General features: G+C 41.9%; 1 protein-coding gene across 18 annotated transcripts in view; it reads right to left on the reverse strand.

Moving 5' to 3' along the window:
- PLEKHH1 (pleckstrin homology, MyTH4 and FERM domain containing H1) overlaps nt 1-25,219 on the reverse strand; it is a 70,269-nt gene extending 45,050 nt beyond the window's left edge. For 13 of the 18 annotated variants that reach the window (XR_013543561.1, XR_013543557.1, XR_013543560.1 and 10 more), the window contains exons 1-4: nt 24,960-25,206; nt 12,652-12,784; nt 8,931-9,099; nt 2,660-2,722 (exon numbers count right to left, since the gene is read on the reverse strand). Coding sequence is in view for 13 of the 18 variants with exons in the window: in XM_078390441.1 (XP_078246567.1) it covers nt 2,660-2,722; nt 8,931-9,056 (189 nt within the window). In the remaining 5 variants the exon portion in view is untranslated. Of the gene's footprint in view, nt 1-2,659; nt 2,723-8,930; nt 9,100-12,651; nt 12,785-24,862 lie in introns of all 18 variants that reach the window. The other 5 variants (XM_078390417.1, XM_072986129.2, XM_078390419.1 and 2 more) reach the window with 3 other exon arrangements.
- Nucleotides 25,220-26,522: the final 1,303 nt, after the last annotated feature.

A 26,522-nucleotide genomic window follows, 5' to 3' on the forward strand; every position in this document is an offset into this window, starting at 1 on the left:
AGGTAGAGGAGACAACAACAGACTCACCTCTTGTTTCTGGAGCATTTTAAAGGTAAGGTAGCTCCAAGCTTTTGTGAAATATGGGGTGGAAGCCCACAGTGGGACTTCTCTTCACTATTATGCTTAGAGATCACGTTAAGTTGTGCATATGTTATGTGCCACAAAGTTGCTTCTGACTTACAACAACCATAACAGGATTTCTGAGGTATATGACAGCTTCAAGGAGTGGTTCCCCATTACCACTCCCAGGGAGTTTCCATAGCTGAGCAGGGATTGAAATCCAGGTCTCCTGAATCCTAGTCCAACATTTTATCCATTACACCACAGTGCCTCTCCACATTAGGTTAACCCTAGGCTAGTGTGCCTAGGGATCACTCTTCTCTTGGCCAGATGACAGGGAGAAGAGCATCAGCTTCTGACTGTCTTTGTCCTCCGCCCTCACCACCATTGCCTGTTCCCTTCTATACTCTTCTCCCTCTGCCCAGTGGGATGACAATGGCAAGGAGGAAAGGCAGAAGGAGGAGCAGCCACCAACAGCATTAACCAGCCAGGCACTTCTTTCTCTACATCGCTTCACCTTCCTTTCTCCACCCAAATAGCTATATTATCTATTCCCTTTCACAGAATTGGAAACCAGCCATGTAAGGATGTCATAAATAATTTGCTTGTGCCTGAATGTAAGTGATCTTTTCTGGTGAGGCCAACTTTTCCTCTTCAAAAGCACCGATGGCCCCAGGAAGAAAGTCTTCTGTCTTATGCTCCCATGGCTCCAGGCTGGCAATGCCATGCTGGAATATTTCCCAGGCTACATGCCAACGTCTGTACAAGAGCAGGTTATGCTTCAATGGACATTCCTCAATACAACATTGCAGAAAGCTGTGTTTTGTCCTCCTGTCTGTCTGCATTAGACAGAGAGAGGCAAACAGCCTCTCCCCTGCACGAAATCTGTATGGCAAGTGCCTGGCATCCTAGCCAGCATACTTAGCCTGCTGAGCTGAATGTGTGTTTTATTAGAGCTTGGGATAATTGCACACAAAAGAAGGAGCCCCTCCCACCTGTCTTATGCTTGAGTGGGATCTCTAGGCTGGAGGCTCTCAGCAAGCAGAGACGGAGGACAATCATGTGACTTCCTTATTTGAGCACAGCAACTCTGGGGAGCACATTGAATGAGCCAGTCAACATTCTGAACTCATGTGGTGAAAGACAACGCCAGCCTGAAAACTCAGCATGCAGCTCTTTCATTTCCCATGTCTATCACTTTCTCATTTTGTCATGCGACAGTTCTATATTAGGTATTAAAGCCATTTCCTAAGCCTGCCAGATTTAATTAAAACATTTCTAAAGACACTTCCCTTTTTTTCTAGTTAGCAATTTGGGTGGTGCCATTGGTGACAGGCAGCAGCAATCTCTAGATCTCCAGGCTTCATTTACTTCTCTTGTTTCAGCCATGATATAGCAATCTAGCCTGAGGTAGAGGCTACTCACTCTATTCCATTCTGATTAAAATGTTACATTGGGGAGTGTTCATCTTACTGGCCTGAGACTCTATTTGGATCTCCAGACTGCACAGGAACAGCCAGCCACAGTGGCCCATCATTTAGAATTGGGTGAGGAGCTTATTAAGTGAATGCTTTCAGGATGCAGCCAAGGTGGTCAGATGCTCAGTGAAGATGTAACAACACAGTGAAGTCCATCTGGATTAAATTGCATTGCTTTTAATTTTTTCAACCAGATATCTTTCCGTCTCCATTGCCAACACAGCTGTTGCTATTCACTTGGACCGGGACAGATAAATCATTTTAAGGAGCAGAGAAAGACCTCCCAGCTCTTGAAGGAGTGCCTCGTTTCCAGCTATTGCTCCTTAAACTCTGATGACCACTCCATCTTGCTCTAATCCCTCCTGCCCATCTGGACCAAAACAGACAATCAGACTGCAAAACCCTAAGCAAATCAATGCACACAAAATCGGTACAGATGACTAGAAGCCCTTACTGGCAGATCAAAATGCAACAAATGCCCGTGGACAAAGACAGGGCTTACAAGTCATGGGTTTGCTAGAAAATGTATCAAATGCAACCATGCCAACTTTGCTATAAACCATGGGGTGTACTAGAATAACCTATGCAGATTACTTAATACTGTCGTGAGGTGAGGGAGGCAGTTCCTTTGCATAATGCTTTTTAGGTATCTTGGGTTTCAAAAATACAAATTCTACTATATCACAGAATGTGTCATATAATTTTAAAATGCAGAACGCAACATGGTGCTAAAATGTTCCTATATATAACTGAAAGTAATTGCCACGAAAGTCAAGTTCTGTCAATTGCTCATTGGCAGAAGACAAACAGTGAAGAACCTGTTCCATATACTAAACCCACACTTCAAGCAAACAGATTCTGCAGGTTTTTGTATCATTTAGCCAACAAAGAAGAAAGTGGGGCAAACATAAATGTATCCAGACGCCCGTTAAGATGCAAGGCCTCCTTTCAATGCTCTCAAAACTACTAAACTACTGTTTATTTCCAGAGTATCGGAGAATCCTTCCAAAGAACAACATGTAACTTACAGCACATGTTGAGACAGTAGCTTTTGGAAGTGCCGGGACAGCTGTCAAGGTTTTCAAACTTCATGGAAATGATGGGCATCAGGTAAATCTTACCTGCTTCTCTGCACTCTGGGCTCTTTGTTCTGCCTCAACTACCCTTTGCTCCAGTTCTTGCATCTTCAAAGCAGAAAAAGAAAATGAAAAGAAAAAAAAGGTAGGGCAGAGGAAAAAAATTAAGAAAAGAAAGATACTTCTTTAAAGTCAAATTCCTATCACAGAACAGTGTTGCATAGCATTCCTTGACTTACCATTCTGGTCAGATAAGCCCAGAAACAAAGACCTTTAAGAGAGACCTCCTCAACAATTTTTTAAATTAAAATTTTCTTTTATTGTATGGCTAAAAAGCATACTTTCTGATAATTCTGCTTGTTTCTCTTTGAGAAGCTTGGTGAGGGCCCAACTGTACATTACAGACAACTTATTACTAGAAAAGAGGAAATTCTGTAAATACTGATTGTGTGTGTCTGTCACAGCATGAGCTTTTCTCATTTCCTGCAGTTTACATACTTGTTTGCTTTGTTTCATGACTGGTCTTGAATTTTGTACATGTCTGATTGAATCAGGAATGCTAACATGATTTCACCTGTAGTGACCAGTTATTTATTTATATAATTTTAACAGGTCATTTGTAACACACTAAATGTATTAAGAATCATAGAATCAAACATGTATTAAGAATCACAGAATCAAAAATAATGGTGTTAGAAGGGGCCTGTAAGGCTATCAAGTCCAACCTTCTGCTAGTGCAGGAATCCAAATCGAAGTATATCCGATAGATGGTTGTCTAATTTTCTCTTGAATGCCTCCAGCATTGGAGTACTCACCAGTTCCTGAAGTACTTGGTTTCATTGCTGTACTGTTCTAACAATGTGATAGTTTTGCCTCAAGTGCTCCCAGCAAGCCTTCTGACAAGGATGCACCACTACAGGTGGAGGAAGGGCCATTGCTTGGTATGAGATAGCTGGAAGAAGGCAAGAGCTGCAGAGCTCAGGGTTGTCAACCACATCAGATGAAGGCCAGTCATAGGAGAAGGCAGTCAAGCACTGGTAACCCATCTTCTGCACACGCACAGACGTGCAAGCAGAGATAGGGGACAAGGGGAGCCTCCTTGGATGTTGAGGATCTGAGGCTCTCCCAATGCAGCTCTCAGCTGACCCACCAAGGATCCAGCCTTGGCATCCTTGCTCCCCCATGGGAGCCGTAGAGCCTATCCTAACCCAGCTTTTGCACTGGAGATGCAAGTAGCACCAGGCCCACAAAAAGGGGCTCCAAGAGGAACAGCGTCATGGAACCCAGTTCTCATCATCTGCCTTTATCAGTTCTCCCTAAAAGTGCTGCACCCTGGATTGGGATTCACTCTTCTCACCTGCTTCTCCAGATCTGGACTTCTGGGGACCCCAGTGAAGTCAACTGGCCCACCAACTGGACTGAATCTGGAACCCATTTATTTTGGCCAAGGGGACCCGTTAGTCACCCCCAGAGGGGCTGTTGTACCTCACAAGCAGTTAGGAAGTTTTTCTTGATATTTAACTGAAATCTGACTTCTTGTAACAACAAGAACCTAGAAATATTGGTTTCTTTAGACTACAATTTGGGGATCCCAGAATCCCCAATCCAAGCTGAAGAATTCCTGGAATTATAGTTCAAAAAACTAATGTTTCCGATCCCTGCTAACAACAGGACTCATATGTTTCTAAGCCATTGTTCATAATGAGGTAAGCATCATGTTGATTTCTATGGTCCTTGAGGGCCATTTTATACTGGCAACTGAAATCTCCCATGTGTCTGTCTCAGGCTTTCATATGACTATTGTCCTATTCTTTTAGTCTACCTTCAGTTTGTGAAATGTCCTTCAGTTATGGTTCCACTACACTAACAGGAATGTTGTTATTTTGACTTATGTACTGCCCCACAGTGCTAAAGCACTCTCTGGGCAGTTCACAACACAATTACGCAAGCAAAACTATTCCTGCCTCCAGTGAAATGGGTACTCATTTTGTCGACATGAGAAGGATGGAAGACAGAATCAACCTTCAGCTGGCTGTTTGAACCCATCATGATTCAGGTCATGAGCAGAGGCCTGACTACAGTACTGCAGTTTAACCTCTGCACTGATGTGGTCCTTAAGAGGAATATCCACATATTTTTCCACAAGTACCTCCTTAATTAAGAGTTTTCGTGGCTATAAAACATATTGATCACCATGCCATGATTAGCAACATATAGCCTTGACTCAGCATTAATTCTGAAAGGCAAACTAGAACACTTCTAGAAAGCTAGCCATTCACTTTATGACAGACATGTTATCATTACAATGCACAGATACTAAATCAGTTAGGATTCTATGGAGGAGGGTTCTGATTTCCTTCCAAGAAACGTTTTGATTGCTGCCCTGAACATCATTTCGGCCACTGACTTTAAAGCCAACAATTCATAACAAGTGGTCATGGATTCCTCAAATAAATGATCCAGTACTGCAGATATGCATCCTGAGTGGCAGTACCTTGCCACAATGAACTAGAAAATGTAAAAATGCAGCAAAAGAAGGAAACAGACAGAAAGTTTGCACAAGCAAAGAAGAATGCTCTAGGCCTGGACATGTAGGTTCAGCCCCAGAAGGAAGGACAATACTACGATCAGTTCATGGCATAGCAGCTGAACCTGGGAGTGAGTTATATGGTACAATGTTGAATCACAAAGGATGTAAGTTTGGCCATTCACAGGGTGGGCTTAAACAAGTTTCAAGAGCAGCACTGAAAAGGAGTCTTAATGAGCCTTCTGGTTCCATGACTTGAGTGTGGACAGAGCAATAAGAATGATAAAAGCCATACTTCGGGAGATACAGAAGGGCCCATCTCTAGAATAAAAGGGACCATGCTGCATAAACTGGTAATATATTAACTTGATGATCTCTGAAAGTGAGGATATTTCAGAGTTGGATTATATTTGCCACCTGGGCTTTAGCTGAAACAGCTGAAGTTATCCTCCTGTAACTTCATTATGGTGGAAATCTGCCAGTTAGATAAGCATCTGCTTGTATCCAACTTTCTCCTTCCTTGCCTAGCTGTAAGAGTATAATCCCTTTTAAAATAATTTCAGTAAAGAAATGAATTTTAAGCTGCTAGTAGCTCATACATTCTCATCAGGATCCTTTTGTTCCTAGCCAACATGAACAGCTTTTTAAACTATAAGCACATTTGTTAGAGAAAGTACTAGGGTTATACTCACAATTAACATGCTAATACCATCCTAGGACTCCCTAAGCAGCCACTTCTCAAATAAGACCCATGTGTTGGAGAAACATCTAATTTCCCCCTCACAAGTAAGCAGGATTAGAAAAGGTGGGATCTACAGAAAATTCATGTTCTTTTAGAATTTTACTTATTTTCCTAATGAGTCTCCTTCCGTCCATTAGTACTGTCCTCTGAAGATGGCGGCCACAGAGACTGGTGAAACATGAGGAAGAACAACCTTCAGAACACGGCCAAAGAGTCCAAAAAACCCACAACAACCATTAGTCTCCTTCCTGTTTCCCACTTCATTGTTTTGCTGTATAATGTTCAAACAGCTGATCTGTAGTTTTAGATTAAATAAAAGTGTGGTTTCATGAAGCTGTTGGCGTTTCATACATACTTCTAGGTTCTCTAGGGACAAGCTAATATACAATGAGCATTCAAATGATTCTGTCATGTTTTGCAGTTTTATGAATGAAAAAAACTAACCTGTTCAGTTTATCAGCTGTAAAACAAACACTGAAACACACTTTTCAACATTTGACTATTTATTAATCTCATTTATTACTTTAAATTAATCTCATTTATTAATCTCATTTATTGCTTTAAATTTATTACTTCAAATGAGTTCGAATCTCCAGGGCGGGATGAACTGCAACCAAGGATATTGAAGGAACTGGCTGAAGATACTGCAGAACCACTGTCTATTATTTTTTTTAAATCATGGAGGATGGGTGAAGTGCCAGATGATTGGAGGAGATCTAACCAGTTACCTTGGGAGGTGGTGGGCATGCCAATGCTGGAGGGATTCAAGAGAAAACTGGACAACTATCTGTCCGATCTGCTTTGGCCTGAATACCTCAAATAAGCAGGGTGTTGGACTCTGGCCTTACAGGTCCCTTCCAGCTCAATTATTGTATGAGTCTATGATTTAGTTCATGCTTTTATGACCAATAGCCCACCATGCAATCCCATTCCATAGGTGCCAGGAAAATAAAGTCCTATTATCTACCAAACTAATGTCATAAAGTTGAGGAGAACAGCCAGGATTCATGCCCCACAGTTCATTTATTAACAGGGCCTTCATGCTGCTATGGTAACTGTCAACCTCTTCAATCATCAACAGAATATTACCACTCTCACCTTGTGTGCACAAGTGTGTAAGTAAATGCCAGCTACCAAAGACATAAGATTCATGCAGTTCCAGATTTACTATGTGAAGATGCCTTAATGTTCAGCATAAACATCTGTCTTATTGGCTGCTGAAAAAAGTGTGCAAAGGAAATTCCATGCACTCATATCTACTTCAAAGCTCATTCAGACATTAATACGAGAGTATGTTCCCTTCTCCCTCCCTCCTATTCAGCACCATTTTCTTCCCAATCCTCTTTGTTTCTTGAGAGGCCCCTCAGCTTATTTGTAACAAGGTCATCATGCTGCTATGGCAACAGTCTGCTATGTCACTCGTCAACAGAGTATTACCCCCTTTCTCCTTGGTGAGTGCAACTGTAAAGGAACTAGGGAGTCAAAGGAAATGCTAGATGCCAAAGACATACAGCACATGGAATCATAAACTACAATATACTTTGAAGGAAATCCTTGAATTTAGTCTTATATGAACAGCATTGCACCTATCATATCTCTCAAGAGAGGTACTGTATAGTGGGATGTGGTACAGATAATTTTATATTAAAACAGCCTTCTAACATTTCTCATACATTTATTAAGGATTTAAGCTGGGAATCACTCACACATCCAAAAGCCATCCCTTGTTTTTGTTTCACTTGATTACTAAAACATGAAGGCTCAAAGGCAAATGTGTGAATCCTTACAAAAAAGTATTGTGCTTTAAAAGCAGTACGTGCCTTCTGTTTTGCCACAGTTATGCACGCATGAAAGTGACCATTAGATATTGCAGTTGGAGGTTGTAACTAGGGCATGGCAACAAGGACTTTATCCAGGATTTCAAAATTGAGAGGCTGGTGAATGTTAGGCAAATAAACAACAGCACCTACCAGCTCCATGCACTTCCCCTCCTACTTAAAAAAAAAAACACACCATAAACTTCCTCTTTCTTTTGGGAGGTCCCACATTCACCTCCTCCTTTTTCTTGGCAATGGCTCACATCCATGCCTTAGGCAAAGTGAGTGGGAGATGGTGCTTCTTGCCCCAGGTGTCAAAATCGCTACCCACAGCTCTGACTGAGGTCAACAAATAATCTTTTGTAAACTGACCTCAGAACTTATTAAACGGGATAGAGATGTCAAAAACAAATAAATTCATGTATGAACCAGCCCTTAGACTTGAACTACTGAAACCTAATGTTTTAAAAAAATGTAAGCATATGTGACTCAATTATTAAATTCTTTCACCAAATTACAAATGATTAAATTAATCACTTAGAGGGGAAATGTGCTTTCAACCATCTAGTCAGTCTGAAATAGGGCCAAAGTTTATTCCAATCCCCCAGACTTCTCTCCAGTCTTTGTTGCGGTACAGCTCATGACTGCATGCTCTTTAACCTGGAAGGGGGATAAAGCCTCCCTAAGCTGTACTGCCAGTTACACAGTAACCTGAGCAATGAACCAAAGTGCTCCCTAATTTCAACAAAGGTTCTAGTAGTTTGACAACCATGCCTGCACTAGATTAGTCTTCATTTCTTTTTTCAAAAATAAGTCAGATGTTCTGTAGAACAGAGCGTACTAAACAGAGGTCTCGTTTAGTTACACTAAATGGATTCCCCCCCCCCAAAAGCGTGGACTAGCTAAAGAGCAAACACTCTTGAACCTTTTTACTTAATGGTCTCTTTAAGTAGAACTGTTGTTTTAAGCAGAATGGCATTTAAGATCAGAATTTTTTTTAAAAGCCCATAAAAATAAATATGTAAAGATTTGATCTATTTCCCCAAAACCTATTTTCAGTGCAGTGTGGCAATTCTAAGTTAAAATTATGTATTATAAAAACTGGTTTTGAAATCTCTATCTTGTGTGGCCCCAACTTCAACAAATGCAGGAGCACAAGCCTCCTTGCTGACTAATCCCATCCTAAAATAAGCCAGGAACATGGGATACAATGCATAGCTTTTGTCTCACCTTCTCAGCCAGAAGCTCCCGGATCTTACTAGCTTGCAGGCGGAATTTGAAGAGCTGGGTCTCCAACATAAGGTATCGTTTTTGCCAGTCCACATAGTTACCATTTTCAACAGTGAGGTCTGCCATTTTGAAACCCTTCTTCAGCCCGAGCTCTCCCCCTCAAGTTGCCCTGAGTAAAACAGAAGAAAATAAAAAAGAGGATGGAAAACATTAAAATATCATATCTGTGATCTTTACAGATTTTCTCCTTTCATGGGGTCCAAACACTCTCAACATTAAACTGCTTCCAATAATTCAGTCACTTCATAGTAAATAAAACAGTGGAAAACTGTTGCCTGGTATTTGATGATACAAAATGAGCACACATTTAGCCCAGGGGTGATTCACATGTACATGTTCATCATTTGATGACTGTCATGCTTCACTGGCAAGATTTTTTGAAATGGAGCCTGTCCACAGATTTGACCTACCATTCTCCAAGTGTAGTAATCAAATATAAGTGCATGTAGGAACCAACCTTAAACAAACAAACAAACAAAAAAGACTTCAGAAGTGTGATGCAAGCCGACAATAGCCATCACAAGTGGCAAGTATACACAATGCCTGTATTTGCTGACCAGCTGTGCTGGTTTCCTACAGATTGACTGAAATCCTGTTCCATGAGTTACATTGCACAAGACTGATGTTGCCATTAGCTGCAGTGATTTTTCAAAAATAGAACATTTTTTTATTTCCTCACAAAAGGTCCCAAGGATCCTGCAGAATTCCTTTCATCATGGGGAAGCCAGCGAGTGTTTTTAAATTGCCAAAAATTGCAGTCCCTGGCTCAAATGGCTTCTGACAACAAAAAGGATTGCATGAGTACCTTGGAACCTCAGGAAGGGGATCAGAAGTGTTTTACTTCCAAAAGAGTCACCATGTCTGATAGGATAAGTTACCTGGCATAAGTTACAGAACATGACTTCAGACCATGTTTCCTATGAAACAGAATAACAGTGCCACAGTATTTTAGTCTTCCCAAGAAGTCACAGGCTTATCAGGAAGGCTAAAGGATAAATACAATGCCTGAAAGAAGTCTGGAAGTCTGATTCTTCTGGGTCAGCATTTATGATCATAGTGTAAATAGTGGTTGGCAAGCATCCAGGCCTCTGACTACCTTTCTACTAAACAAACATCTATCTTCCTGCCTACCTTCCTACCAAAAGAATGTAAATGACGAAAAATCATAGCCATAGAGCCTATGGCATGTCTACAACATACAGTATGAGGTGCCATGGCTCAAATTTGTCTGGAAGACATGCTCATTGATTTTAGGTGTACAGGGACCAGCTAAAGGGACGACTGCATAGGAGGGCAAATGCACTGGGTATATCAGGCTAAAGAGTTTCCAGGTGGTGAGAAGAGTAAAAAATAATGCTAATGGGACATGGGATATGGCAGTTGTTAGAATCAGGGATAGCAAACAGGATCTAAGCTTTAACAAGGTTGTAGTCACAATTTGATTGCAGGACTGTTCTACATTGTCTGGCTTCACATGCTCCCTAAGTTAGGTGATGACCAGACTGGTAAAAAAAATGCAGGGAAGCCTCTGGGTTTGGGACAGGCAGGAGTCACTTTTTTAAATTTTATGTTGACCACATGATGCAAAGGAAAATACAGATCAGTCTGGAGTCCCTCCCCCCCCCCAATCTGGAGTACTTGTCCCTGCCTCTGGCAATTCTACTTAAAACAAACAACAACAACAACAACAAAAACAGATCCATTGGCATCAGTTCAGGCAGTGTGATTGCTTGAACGAAACAGAAAGCTACATTAAACAAACAAACAAAAAGACTCCAGAAGCATGATGCAAGCTGATAATAGCCATCACAAGTGGTAAATATACACAATGCCTGTGTATTGTGCACTCAATGCATTCAAAGCTAACCACCCTATGAAAGAAGCATAAAAGTAAAACACAGGTGAACATGGTTACATTAGTGATATCTGTGAGATATAAATTATTGGTTACATCTGTGAGAAAAATGTAGAGATAGTTTTTTCATCAGCAAGCTCTCTCTGTCACATGTATATATGCACTTTTTCTTTTTCTTTTTAAAATGGTGTCAGCTACCTCCCCCCCCCCAAAAAAAAAGAGAAAACGAAGGAAGGAAACTAGAAGAGAAAACCCTTATTCATAGCATATTGTGTCGTTGCTGTATAACCACACCTCCTTTTGGGCTTCAAGAGAGCTGCAAACTAGGCTTTTCTCCTCTCTCCCTTCATGTGAACAGACATAGGGAAACCCAAATTACCTGGTGTCACTTCACAGTGAGTGAATTCATATTTCTATCATTGTGTAGGCACACCCTTGCTCTCTGTTTTGCATGTGGTTCCGCAGAGACAAGGGGAAGCAGCATCAGTTTAGGAGGGGCTTTGAGGGGCAAGGGTGAGCAGGTTTTTGCCTTAATGAAGACAGCAAGTTTCCATTAATTGGAAGAAACTTTAATCAATAGAGCAGCGAGGTTATTTTCAGTTCTGGAATATTCTTGCAAATGGACAAAAGAAAAAGTTTTTTTTCTATCAGTGAAAAACAAGGGCACTTTTTTTCAAACATTAAATTATATTTTTTTACTTCCTTCACTGTCTAAGATATATTGAGGATTAGAGAATATGGATCTTATTTTAGTTAGAAAGTGAAATTAACTAAAAATTACTTAATTGATCAAGAGTCCTAAATTGTACATCTCCTCACAGTGTTTTTATCCAGCAACCACAGTTTCTGCACACTCACCCGTCACTGACTGACCACTGACACCCCATGATTTTAGTAACTCATCCTCTTTACTACCACTGTAGTCTTTGTGGGCTAAAGGACTACAATCCAAATAGAAGCTGAATCTATTCATCACCATTAGATTACTTAGGTTAAACACACCCCGACAACCAATGTGGTATAGTTCTTGATGATCCAAGTTCTCATCCACAGAGTGACATGGAACTCAGTGAGAGCCTTGGACTTATCAACATCCCTTAGCCTGTCTGCCTCACTAGATTTTTGAGAGGACAAAATGGGGTGGAAGCAGGTCATTTCACATTGTGAAGCCCCCTAACTTTTCAGGAAGGGAGCTAAAAAAAATTAATGTAAAGAACGGCATGGAAACAGAAATTAATTCATAGAATGAATGATAGTGTAAGTTCATTTAGCTTTATCTTTAAGCTGAGGTGAGCCCCTCTTGGTGCAGGGGAGAATTTTAATCCTCCTAAGATTGACATACCCCCCATCCCCTGTAGGGCCTGGGAAGAAGAAGGTTATGTGCAGCACCTCAAACTCTATGGAGAAAAGGGTATATGCAAATGTACCTAAATAAACAAATATGCTGGTGAATTTGAAAACATGGCTTCAAGGAACTACGTATCTTAGAGAAGAATTTCCTTCTGTGAGTGTCTTTCATACGTAGATAAAACATATCTAATTATATAAGAGGTATTAGGTCAAAACCAAACTGGTCTTTTAAACATCATGAAGTCTGAGAGAATCTGAGATCAAGACTCTGTTTCTGTTTCAATTATTTTTTAAAAAAACATTAAACAAATAGGGGTGCTAGGATAAACATTTCAGTAAAATATTGGACAAGAGCAAAAGATTAGACAATAGCAAGTCAATGAAATAAACTGACAGTTGTTCCAGACTAAGCAGTGAGAGAACCAAGGAATCTTTATCATCACCATCAAAATCTACCTAGTTTTTATATGGTTTTCCTCTTTCCAGCTTAGTTCTCTAGATCACCAAGCTATATACAGTATTGACTCCAATATCTTCCAGCAGGGCTGCTCCAGCATTGTATATTTAATCTCCTGGTATGTTGGTTCTGCTACAGAAACAGAAATGACAGGGCTGTAGGTTAAAATCCTGAAGTCCAATGTGTCTCTTCATTAGAAATCATGAGATAATTGAGGTAGGCAGTAGACACAAAGCCCCGAGTGTCCTCATGGATGACAGAAGTCCTTCTATGGCAAAGCTTTGGTTATGAAGTATCCAAGCAAAGCAAATAATGAGATCAAAGATAAAGCTTAATTCATTAGGCCTCAGCAGGATCTCACATCATTGACTCAGTCTAAATATATTTAACTATGACCCTTTGTTTGCTTTAATCATCTCTGGAATGAATGAATGTGCATGTTCAGAGATGCTGAAAATCTGGGTGGGGGGGGCAGAAATGAAACATTTAATACATATTCTGGTCTTTCTTTTTCTTTTTCTTTATTCTGGATAAATTACTAATAGAAATGTCTGCATATACCGTGGTAGTTAAGCAACAGCAAGATGAAGATGGTGATACTGATGATGATAAGTGGGAAACCTCACTTCATACAAATGTTGATCAACACAACAACACTGTCTAGTAGACAGTTGCAGTAATAATAATAACACCAATCTGTTCCTGACACTTTTGACTACTAGGTATAGTGGTTCCATTGAAATCTTCATATACGTAGCCATGTGTGTGTGTTTAGTCGTTTAGTCGTGTCCGACTCTTCGTGACCCCATGGACCAGAGCACGCCAGGCCCTCCTGTCTTCTACTGCCTCCCGGAGTTGTGTCAGGTTCATGTTGGTTGCTTCGCAGACACTGTCCAGCCATCTCATCCTCGGTCGTCCCCTTCTCCTCTTGCCGTCACACCTTCCTAACATCAGGGTTTTTTCCAGGGACTCTTTTCTTCTCATGAGATGGCCAAAGTACTGGAGCCTCAGCTTCAGGATCTGTCCTTCCAGTGAGCATTCAGGGTTGATTTCCTTTAGAACTGATAGGTTTGTTCTCCTTGCAGTCCAGGGGATTCTCAAGAGCCTCCTCCAGCACCACAATTCAAAGGCATCAATTCTTCGGCGGTCTGCTTTCTTTATGGTCCAGCTCTCACTTCCATACATCACGACAGGAAAAACCATAGCTTTGACTATTCGGACTTTTGTTGGCAAGGTGATGTCTCTGCTTTTCAAGATGCTGTCAAGATTTGTCATCGCTTTCCTCCCAAGAAGAAGGCGTCTTTTAATTTCAGGGCTGCTGTCTCCATCTGCAGTGATCATGGAGCCCAGGAAAATAAAATCTGACACTGCCTCCATATCTGCCATAAGATCTGCAAAATAGTTACTCACAATTATCTACATGCAACTGCATGTCTGGAACAAGCACTTGTTCTGGATATCTCTAATCACCTGTCTTGTCTGATAGTAGCCCCATTCACAATGTCACACTCTTTTGCATGTGTTCAATTTCGACATCATATATACAGTACTGGGAGAGTCAGTTCATGGACATTTTAAAATAATTTTGTTAAGAATTACATTTTTAATGGCAAAATCATTATATTCTTCTTGTTTTGCAGGAGAGAAAGCAAATGTGTGACCACTGTGATAACAAAATAAACATATCTAAATATCTTACAGCATAGGTTTCAAGGCTTTTGCAAGAAGATTACATTTTCTAGGGAAATTCCACATGTGCACTTTTTACATTTGTATATCTGTTTATTTTTTACAGCTTACAGCTTAATAAACAGTGGCTGAACCTTCTTCTGTAGCTATACAAAAATGTAACTTTCCTTCTTAACTTTTGCCTCAAGTTAAGAAATCTCAATAGATATTATCTGTTGCATATACAGTTGTACAACTCAGTCTACAACAAATAATAGCTGAAATCCTATTGCCTAGTGTAGAGTAGGCTCATTGAACCATGGAGGATTTGGTGACTCAATTTCTCTATAAGTTCCATTGATTCAACGGGCCTATTCTAATAGTGACTTACTACAGTTAGCAACAAGATTTCAGCCAATATCTATATAGATGTTTAACCAGAGGCAATTTGCTTTAAAAATTTATGCTGTTTGCATTACACCAGCATAACTAGGCAACTGGATCTGACCACTGTGTATAAGGAATTTCAATGAAAGTCATCTACATCTCATATATCTTAAGGATGAAATACCTTTTTTAATTCACATGTAAGTCAGAATTCTGCATATAATTGGTGCATGCTAGCTCATGAATGAAACATCTCATGCATAAAATCTGGTGGATACCCTTTAATCCAAAATCCAAGGATTTATTATACACAAATAAAAGCAGAGGATTTTTTTTTTGTCCCCAGACTGGTTGCCATGAAAGGACCTCTTAAAAAAACACTGCTTCATTGTAACAATAATTTAGCAATTACAGTATATTGATTCCTGTTACTGCAATATAACAAAATCTATACTAAGATTTATATTTATTTACTAGAAGTACATGACAAACCTTGACAGCATCTTAAAAAGCAGAGATATCACCTTGCCAACAAAAGTCCGAATAGTCAAAGCCAGGGCTGGACTGGGACCAAAAATCGGCCCTGGCATTTAGAGCACACAGGCCCACCGGCTGTGGGTACACAGGTCCACCTGTTGTGGGCTCCATTATTGGTGTTATACAATGGGGTGGAGTCATGTCCGTACAGAGAAGAGAGAAAGGGGCTTAACACATAACCCTGGCGAGCTCCTGTACAGTATTTAGTATCAAGGCAGAAGAATGATAATATCCCACCCTTACTGACTGTAGCCTGCCTGTCAGAAAGTCCTTTACCCACAGACAGATCATCTGACTAGGTAAAATGGTGTTAAAAGCAGAACTATAATCCACAAATCACAGCCTTACATATGTATGCTCTTAGCCTCTTCATTTTTTTTTCTAAATATCATCTGTTGTTTCACAGTGTTGTGAACCGCCTGGAGTAGCCTTGGTAGCCAGATGGCCAGCGCAGGAGTGGAATGAATGAATGAACCAATGAATAAATGAATGACTAAACGAAGGAATGAATGAATGAGTGAATGAACCAACGAATGAATGAATGAGCGTGCGCCTGAACGAAAAGGATTGGCTGGAAGGTCTCCCAGGGCAGCATTTTCACCAGGAAATTATAGGATGGCTCTGCTTTTGGAAACTCAACCCCGAATGCAAAAGGCATCCGGGAAAGCCCCACTGCGCCCCCCCCGGAGGCTGGGCTCTTTGGCCTCCTTCCCGGCTCTTGGGGGGGGGGACTGGCTGCCTTTTTGCACCTTTGGGGGCCAAGCCGGCTGGGCTGGGCTGGGCGCCTGCCCGCCTCCCGCTGACGGGGCGGCCGGCCGGGGGCGGAGAGGCGGAGAGGCAGGCTGGGGAGTAGCGACCGTCCACCCACCCGCCCGCCCGCCGGGCTCCTCGGCACTGGGGTGCAAGGGGCCGGAGCCTCCAGCTGCGCGCGGCTGCCTTCGGGGAGGGGGGATCCACGATGGCGATGCCGGAGGCAGCCTCCGTGGTGCCCTCGCCCTCAACGCCGCCACCCTGGGACTACCAGGCAGCGGAGCATCTCCGCTGGCAGCCCAGCGAGAGCCCGGCCATCTCGGCGGTGATGTTCGCAGCCGGGGTGCTGGGCAACGCGGCGGTGCTGGGGCTGCTGGCGGTGGCGCGCCGTCGGGGCCGGCGTCGAGGCCGGCCGTCGGGGCCCTTCCATGTGCTGCTGCTGGCGCTGGTGCTGACCGACCTGTTGGGCACCTGCCTGCTGAGCCCGGCGGTGCTGGCGGCCTACGGGCGGGGCCGGACGCTGGTGGCGCTGGCCGAGGGCGGCCGGGCCTGCCGGGCCTTCGCCTTCGCCATGAGCTTCTTCGGCCTGGCCATGGTGGGCTGCCTGGGCGCCATGGTGCTGGAGCACAGCCTGGCCCTCGGGGCGCCCTACCTGTACGTGCACCTGCTGGGCGCCCGACGGCGAGCCCCGGCCCTGCTGGCCGCCGCCGTCCTGCCCGCCCTGGCCGGCTTGGCCGCCGCCTTCTGCGCCCTGCCCCTCCTCGGCTTCGGCCGCTATGTCCAGTACCGGCCGTTCTGACCATCAGCCGTTCTGGCATTTGCCAGAACTGCCAGATCGTATGGAAGTGAGAGCTGGACCATAAAGAAAGCTGACCGCCGAAGAATTGATGCCTTTGAATTGTGGTGCTGGAGGAGGCTCTTGAGAGTCCCCTGGACTGCAAGGAGAACAAACGTATCAATTCTAAAGGAAATCAACCCTGAGTGCTCACCGGAAGGACAGATCCTGAAGCTGAGGCTCCAATACTTTGGCCATCTCATGAGAAGAGAGGACTCCCTGGAAAAGACCTTAATGTTGGGAAAGTGTGAAGGCAAGAGGAGAAGGGGACGACAGAGGATGAGATGGTTGGACAGTGTCACCGAAGCAACCAACATGAATCTGACCCAACTCCGGGAGGCAGTGGAAGATAGGAGGGCCTGGCGTGCTCTGGTCCATGGGGTCACGAAGAGTCGGACATGACTAAACAAATAAACGAAACTAGAAGTACAAATAGGAGAAAGCCTAAGCAGTCTGGTGATATTTCATTCCAAAAAGTAGTCAGAACAGGGGAACCTCCCTCACCATTTGGGAGTCAGACACGTCTCCATTGAGGGGCCACAAAAAGTTTCTGCAATGCCATCTCATTGTCAAAAGGCCAGGAATGCCCAAATACAAGTTTCTAAATCCTTTTTTTTCACAGAGAAAAGTAGCACTTTATTGTATTTAGGAAATACTTTATTGTATTTAGGAAATATTTAGAAAATACTGGGTATCTTGTTTATAAAGCATGGAGGGCCTTCTCTTGTAGGAGAACAAGCTAGAATTGGAAGACTCAACATACAGCCAACGAAGTCATAGATCATGATAGAAAATAATATCATGCAAGACATAAGCAGTTAGGAAAACATTGGATTTTGGTGTATTTCTCCAATTTGTTGGTTTAAAAGAACAGCAAAAAACATTAGAACAAATCACTTTCATCATAGTCAAAAGGGTGCCTCCTATTTTATAATATCACTTGGCAATCCTAGATTAGAGGGTGTCTTCTATTAGATTAGAGGATGCCATTTGGATATCATGAGGTTATGATATCCACTGGAAATGTGTCTACCCAGAGAAAAATACAATAAACTTAATGAAAGATCTAGCTTTAGGGCTCTGTATTACAGGTCATTATCATTAACATGCAAAAACACATTTCTGAACTTGTTCTTTTTAACACTGGAACTGCCAATTTTCTAGCAGTGGCATCAAGTCCCTACTAGTTTACATATGTTTATTTAAAAGCCGTATTGTGTTTATTTAACATTAACAGTTACACAGCAGAGCGTAAATACCGTATTTAGTAGATTAACTAATTAAACAACTAAATATATGTCCATAAATGCAAGAATCCTACTCACTATGTTGTTGTGACTCCACTTGCTTCTGTCATATGTGAGAAAATATAAGGGGGAACAAGAAGATAATGGTTGCCACCTATACTTTAAGCATTAACAAATAGGATTTTATAAAAATTTGTCAAATCTGGGTCTTTTTTAAAAGTCAGTTTAATTATTTTTAAAATTAACAAATCCAGTTTTGTTTTGGAAAAATAACTTGACCAACTGGGAATTCCATGGAAGTGAAAATAAATGCACAGAATTCCATGCTTATAAAGAAAAGTTGGGGTATACCACATCTCGTCTGCATTCAGCATAGAAACCAAATGAAAGTAGAAGTCCTTCTTACCGGCTCATTTTAGATATGTAGCTCTATAGCCATTGTTAACCCTCAGCAAACTAGCAATGGTCTGGAGGCTTATTTATAAAGCTTGACTAATCTAATAAGTCCCCTTCACGGTTTGCTGCCTTGTTGTGGCAAAGGGGCTTGAGTAACTCAGAGAAGCTATGGGCTATGCCATGCAGGGACACCCAAAATGGACAGTTAACAGTGCAGAGTTCTGACTAAACACAATCCACCTGGGGCAGGAACTGGCAAGCCACTCCAGTATCTTTTCCAAGAAAACTCCATGAGCAGAAACAAAAGGCTAAAAGATATGATGCTGAAAGATGAGCCCCTCAGGTCAGAAGGCGTCCAACATGCTACTGAGGAAGAGCGGAGGACAAGTACAAGTAGCTCCAGAGCTAATGAAGTGGTTGGGCCAAAGCCGAAAGGATGCTCAGCTGCGGACGCGCCTGGAAGTGAAAGGGAAGTCTGATGCTGCAAAGAAAAATATTGCACAGGAATCTGGAATGTAAGATCTATGAACCTTGGGAAGCTGGATGTGGTCAAACAGGAGATGGCAAAAATAAACATTGACATCCTGGGCGTCAGTAAACTAAAATCGACAAGAATGGGCAAATTCAATTCAGATGATTATTATATCTACTATTGTGGGCAAGAATCCCGTAGAAGGAATGGAGTAGCCCTCATAATCAAAAAAAGAGTGGGAAAAGCTGTACTGGAATACAATCTCAAAAATGATAGATTGATTTCAATACGAATCCAAGGCAGACCTTTCAACATCACAGTAATCCAAGTTTATGCACCAACCACCAATTCTGAAGAGACTGAAATTGACCAATTCTATGAAGACTTGCAACATCTTCTGGAACTGACACCAAAGAAAGATGTTCTTCTCATTATAGGGGATTAGAATGCTAAAGTCGGGAGTCAAGAGATAAAAGGAACAGCAGGTAAATTTGGCTTTGGAGTTCAAAACGAAGCAGGGCAAAGGCTAATAAGAGTTTTGTCAAGAGAACAAGCTGGTCATCACAAACACTCTTTTCCAACAACACAGGAGTCGACTCTACACATGGACATTACCAGATGGGCAATACCGAAATCATATTGATTATGTTGTCTGCAGCCAAAGATGGGAAAGTGCTATACAGTCTGCAAAAACAAGACCTGGAGCTGATTATGGCTCTGATCATCAGCTTCTTATAGCAAAACTTAAGCTGTAAGAAGGAGAGTGAGAGAGAGACCCCTCTCTCAGGAGTGCCTTTCCTCCTGCTGACCACTGAGAAAGAGAGCCAGACCCCACCTGTGCCCCCACCCCGAAAGACGAGACCTCCCAGACAGGACCCAGGGAATTTGGAGAGAGATTTGAAAAGACTCATGATTACTGAACCCGGGACTATCTTGGCAGGTGCGGGAGAAAAAAGGCAGGAGATAGTGGAGGCAGGGTTAGGGGATATAAAAAGGGGAGAAGGAGAGAGAAGAGGGCCTTCTTAAATGAACAGTGCAAAGAAATAGAGGAAAATAATAGAATGGGAAAAACCAGATATCTATTCAAGAAAATTAGAGATATTAAAGGAACATTTTGTGCAAAGATGGACATGATAAAGGACAAAAATGGGAGGGACCTAACAGAAGCAGAAGACATCAAGAAGAGGTGGCAAGAATACACAGAGGAATTATACCAAAAAGATCTGGATGACCCAGACAACCCAAATAGTGTGGTTGCTGATATTAAGCCAGACATCCTAGAGAGTGAAGCCAAGTGGGCCTTAGAAAGCCTGGCTAACAACAAGGCCAGTGGAGGTGATGCCATTACAGTTGAACTATTTAAAATCTTAAAAGATGATGCTGTTAAGGTGCTACACTCAATATGCCAGCAAGTTTGGAAAACCCAACAGTGGCCAGAGGGTTGGGAAAGATCAATCTACATCCCAATCCCAAAGAAGGGCAGTGCCAAAGAATGCTCCAACTACCATACAATTGCACTCATTTCACATACTAGCAAGGTTATGCTCAAAATCCTCCAAGGTAGGCTTCATCAGTATGTGGACTGAGAACTCCCAGAAGTACAAGTTGGATTTTGAAGGCCCAGAGGAACTAGAGACCAAATTGCTAACAAGCACTGGATTATGGAGAAAGCCAGAGAGTTTCAGAAAAACATCTGCTTCTGCTTCATTGACTATGCAAAAGCCTTTGACTGTGTGGACAACAAACTATGGCATGTTCTTAAAGAAATGGGAGTGCCTCACCACCTTATCTGTTTCCTGAGAAATCTATATGTGGGACAGGAGGCAACAGTTAGAACTGGATATGGAGCAACTGATTGGTTCAAAATTGGGAAAGGAGTATGACAAGGTTGTATATTGTCTCCCTACTTGTTTAACTTTTATGCAGAATACATCATGCAAAAGGCAGGACTGGAGGAATCCCACGCCAGAATTAAGACTGCCAGAAGAAATATCAACAACCTCAGATATGCAGATGATACCACTCTGATGGCAGAAAGTGAGGAGGAATTAAAGAACCTCTTAATGAGGGTGAAAGAGGAGAGTGCCAAAAATGTCCTGAAGCTCAATGTCAAAAAAAAAACTAAGATCATGGCCACTGGTCCCATCACATCCTGGCAAATAGAAGAGGAAGCTATGGGCGCAGTGACAGATTTTACTTTTGTGGGCTCCATGATCACTGCAGATGGTGACAGCAGCAATGAAATTAAAAGACGCCTGCTTCTTGGGAGGAAAGCGATGACAAACCTAGACAGCATCTTAAAAAGCAGAGACATCACCTTGCCGACAAAGGTCCGCATGGTCAAAGCTATGGTTTTTCCAGTAGTGATGTATGGAACTGAGAACATGACCGTAAAAAAGGCTGTGCACCGAAGAATTGATGCTTTTGAATTGTGATGCTGGAGGAGACTCTTGAGAGTCCCCTGGACTGGAAGGAGAACAAACCTATCCATTTTGAAGGAAATCAACCCCGAGTGCTCACTGGAAGGACAGATTCTGAATCTGAGGCTGCAATATTTTGGCCATCTCATGAGAAGAGAAGACTCCCTGGAAAAGACACTGATGTTGGGAAAGTGTGAAAGCAAGAGAAGGGGACGTCAGAGGACGAGATGGTTGGACAGTGTCATCAAAGCTACCAACATAAGTGTGACCAAACTCCAGGAGGCAGTGGAAGACAGGAGGGCCTGGCATGCTCTGGTCCATGGCGTCACGGAGAGTCAGACACGACTTAACGACTAAACAACAACAACAGGCCCATGAAATCAGTTGGGAGTCATTATTTATGTAGCTTAAACAGAGTGGCTTAAACAGAGTGGTGTACAATACCACATATGCAGGAGCTTAATGGAATCCTCCTTAAATTTGGCTAAGATTGAGCTGAGTGGAGTCTCAGCTCAAGACTCCAAATCAGTTTGGGACTTAATTTAGAGTCTTTATGGGATCCAATTAGTATTTTACACTATTTTAAAGCTAGTCACCGGTGGCTGTTTTGTTAGGATACTAGCAATATTGCAAATGCAATTAATGGTTTAATGACCTGTAATTTCACTATTTGAAGGGAAGAGAAATGAACAATTTGTAACCAAGAGGGTGAGCTAATACTGGTTTGATTTAACAAGTATTCCCCCAGTTTTGGGTCTACAGCTACTAGACCAATCTCTTAATTGACATAAATTGCCCCCTTTGCAAAATTTGTCCACTTCACAAAATAATAGATGACTAAAGAAAGGGGTCAGTGAGGATCGGATAGAAGGTAATTTATTTGGTCAATCCTTCTAAATTTTTACCACATTCTTAAAGAATAGATTGTTATCAATGGCATTGGAATTAAATTATATACATAGATCTAAGAGCCTACATAATATTTCCAGATCCTCAGCTTATATTTCCAGTAACATCCATTTGGGAAGTTTGGGATCAACACGTATACAGAAATAGCTGTTTTACCTAGTATTCTATACAATAGATTTTCAAATCTGGGACAACCCCCAAGCCTCCCCCTCTTTTTTTGAATATAGAAATCCACTGAATGGGATACTTCCAATTTTTTGGAGCTATGGATAAAATTAATATCAGCAATCTGTGAGTATTTAAGGGCCTAATCCAATATCCCTGTAGGCATAACTTGAAAGAGTTAGGTTAATCTTGGTAAAAATAAGATCTTGGCTGCTGCTATGTGACCCCATTATGACAGATTCAACTTTTGCCATTGTATGAGTTTTGTTTAACTAGATGTAACAGTGTTTAGAGTTTCATTCATAGGCATCCTTCAGTCTCGAGAGACTATGGTATCATGCTCTGCATTGAGGACTTGGAACAGCATCTAGTGTGGCTGAAAAGGCCAATTCAAGAGGGACAATCCCTTCCACACTGAGGACAAATACAATCTGTACCCTGTCTAGCTCCCTGATTTTGCTGCTTTCATGACTGCCACTTTGCCTTGGCCTGCTGGACAAGTGTCTCTTCAAATTGGGAGAGGCTGTGATGCAACGCCTGCCTCCAAGCTGAACGCTCAGATGTCAGGGTTTCTCATCTGTTGAGATCCATTTCCAAGGCCTTCAGATCCCGCTTGCAGATGTATTGCAGCTGTGGTCTCCCTCTGGGGCGATTTCCCTGCACTAATTCTCCATACAGGAGATCCTTAGAGTTTAGGGTGTTTAATTCTGTCAAATGAGGGCACCGTTGCTCCTAAGTATTTTATTGAGGAGTCATTTCTAGGAATACCCATAAAAGAGTGTCCTGGGTGTTAACAGGTGTACTTAATTGCGTGATCAGATGCAAAAATCAGTAGGACTTTTGCACTTTTAGGGCAGTGATTCTCAAGCTTGGGTTCTCAGATGTTCTGGAACTGCAACTCCCAGAAATCTTGGACAGCACAGCTACTGGTGAAGGCTTCTGGGAATTTTAGACCAAGAATATCTGTGGATCCAAGATTGGGAACCACTGCTTTAGGGTATTCAAAGAAGATGTAATTTTTAATGCTCATAACACCTACTGAAATTGCCTCTTCTACACTACAATTAAAGATACACCAGCCGTCTTGCATATCTGACCTCCTTACTATCTAACTAGGCAGAATGGGTCCCCATTAGCTTTTAAAAGTAGTGGCAATGTGTAAGCATCACACATTGCAGTCTGTATATCCAGGAGAAATTCTGCCTAAATGAACACTTACTTCGCTTGCTTCTTACACAATTCTCCAAGTTCTATCATTAAAACCACACATATACACTGGGGAGAAAGCCAAGCTTTTGAAGCTGCATTGCTAAAGCTATGGAATGAGTTCATCTGCATAGAGAAATTACCAGAGCAACTCCGTCAAAATCTCAAAACCCATTTTTAAAAATGCATGTTTTGGAGAACCGTGCAGCCTTTATGGAAGTTCCATCTTTCTGCTGTTTTCCTATTGCCATTATACGTTTTCTTTCTAGTTCATGTTTTCATTCATCTTATGCTTACACTGATTTTTAAAAATGTATAAGCCACTTAAGACTTCAGAAGAAATAGTATAGAAATCGATAAACAAAATAAACAAGTAATAAAAAAACTAATGTCTCAGCTACTGAAGACAAGGCTGAAATGGCCATGACTTAAATACCTGTAAGGGTTTCTTCTTTTGGCACTCGATTTTAGTGGTCAAGGGACTGCAGAAGCTAAGTTTATTTAATGCAATACATCTTCCCTCTAGTAAGACTCACTCGCTGGCTGGCTGCCCTGCTCGTTTGTTTGTTTCTTTGTTTGTTTCTTTGTTTGTTTGTTTGTTTATTATACCCCCACCATTCTCTTTTAAAGGACCCAAGGCAGGTTACAACAATTAAAAGAAGTATAACATGATCCTGTCCTTCCCAGATCTCAACCATGTACCTAATTCACCATGTCTCACTTATTGTGACAGCTTTTTATAGGAGTCTCACAGTGCAATCCTAAACACTTAGTCAGAGAAGTAAATTTCTCTGTGTTCAGTGGGCCTTTTCTCTCTACTAAGACTCTCTACTAGACTCACCGCCAGAATCTATTAACTATTTACCACAAAGGGCAATGATTAAGGCTGTTTTTGTATTACTGTAGTAAAAACTTGCCCATAATAAGGGAAGTGTCCTTATTACGTGTAAGATTGGCATTTACGTAGCCCACCACCCCATTCTCTCCTGTAAACATCTGCAGAAAAGAGATACCCTTTCATACATCAACACTCTTTTCTCATGTGTATACATGTGTAGGAATCATTTTCTGCAGAAACACACAATCACCAGCAAACATTGTTACTTTCTGTATACCACCTTAACTCACCATTAATTACTTCTGGGAATGGATGTGGGGGGAGCATGTACCCCCCCCTACACACCCTATCCCCACCACCACCGCCACCCACAAACTCACCTTCAGTAGACCAATTGCTCAAGCAGAAACGAAGGTTGATTCAAAGCAGGGCATTAGAAGGAAAAAACAAGAAGTACAGAAGTTTTCAGTGGCTGACCTTGTACTGTTCATGGGGAGAACAAGTTTATATTGTTGCTATCTTGGAGCTGCTCTTCTCTCGCATGTGAAGCCCAAGAGGGCTGCCCTGTGGGGTGGAGAAGAAAACTAATAAAAGGCACTGAGAGAGACCTCTGCTTGCAATCCCATTCAACATTTCCACCTTCTCTGTCTCTCTCTGTGTCTTTTTCTTTGAGCCTGGCTCAAATATCACAGCCAGCCAGCCAGCCAGACCTCCAAAGAAACATGGGAACTGACATCATCACACTACACTATTAACCCTTTATCAGTCAATTATTATCTGCCAATATTAAAGGCTGATTGGCGTGTCTCCCTTAGCTCTGCACAAGATTTACCTGCAGTCATTTGGCTGAAAGGGGCCTTTTTGTCATGTGCCCACATCCACATGAGTATGTGTCACAATTTTTTTCATTTCAGCTTTGCCCAGAAGAAATCTTAATCTATTGCAGAAACTGGTAATATTTTCTTCAGTGTTGAAGTCGCACAACAGCTGCACCCATAAACACTGTATGTATATTCTAAATTTGATCCAGTTTCCTAAAAGGAAGAGGATTCTTGAGCTGGAATTTTAAAGGAATTTTAAAGGAGCTATACTCCTGAACCATAGGGAAGAAAATAATAGATTTATTAATTGCTATCCTGTGATCCAGAACTCCATCTTCTAGGTACAAGGTTTTGAATGCAAAAAAGAAAAAACTCTAAGAGGTGGAACACCATGTCCTGCAAGGCATCTGGGTAATCCTTTTGTCATGCAGATATCTGGTCTTGGCAAAAAAATGTAAAAAATCTACACAATCTACTATGGTCTATATATGTATATGCTGTGTAAAGAAAGTGGGCATTGACCACCAATCTAGGGCAACAGCCATATCATATCATTCATTATCAGACAGTGAATAGCTCCATCCAAGTAGTGTCTAAAATGCAGTTGCATTGGCCTATATGTGCTTTTATCACATTCTTTCACAAATCTTGTGACTAGGATTAAGGAGACCTGGATTCAAAAGCCATGTTGACTATGAAGCTCACTGTGTGACCTTGGACCAGCCACTATCTGAGACTCTAACATATTTTACAAGGTTGTGTCAAATGCAAACACAGCAAGGGAACATGTACAACACTTTGAATCCTGTAGAGGAAAGGCAGGGTGTAAATGAACAGCAGCTACAGTACTGGTAAGCTATGTATCCTGAAAGCCAATGTGGTGTAGTAAATAGAATGATGGACTAGGTCGCAGGAGACGTGGGTTCAAATCCCTGTTCAACTGTAGAAATTCACTGTAGATGGTGGCAGTGATAAAACCACTCCCTAAATGCCTGAAAGATATCTTAAAATATCTTAAAGAAGGAAACCCTCCAAACCTTAATGTTGGCAGGTACTGTCAAATTGGAACTGACTTGTGGTGACCCCAGCTGGGCTTTCAAGGTAAGTGGATATTTAAGGAGTTATTTTACCAGTTCCACTCCCTGTGAGTTTCCACAGCTGAATGGGTATTTGAACCCTCATATCCAGAGTTGTAGTCCATTACTCTATTCACGACTAC

The sequence above is a fragment of the Pogona vitticeps genome, chromosome 1 (genome assembly GCF_051106095.1).
Source record: "Pogona vitticeps strain Pit_001003342236 chromosome 1, PviZW2.1, whole genome shotgun sequence".
In the NCBI taxonomy this organism is placed as follows: domain Eukaryota; kingdom Metazoa; phylum Chordata; class Lepidosauria; order Squamata; family Agamidae; genus Pogona; species Pogona vitticeps.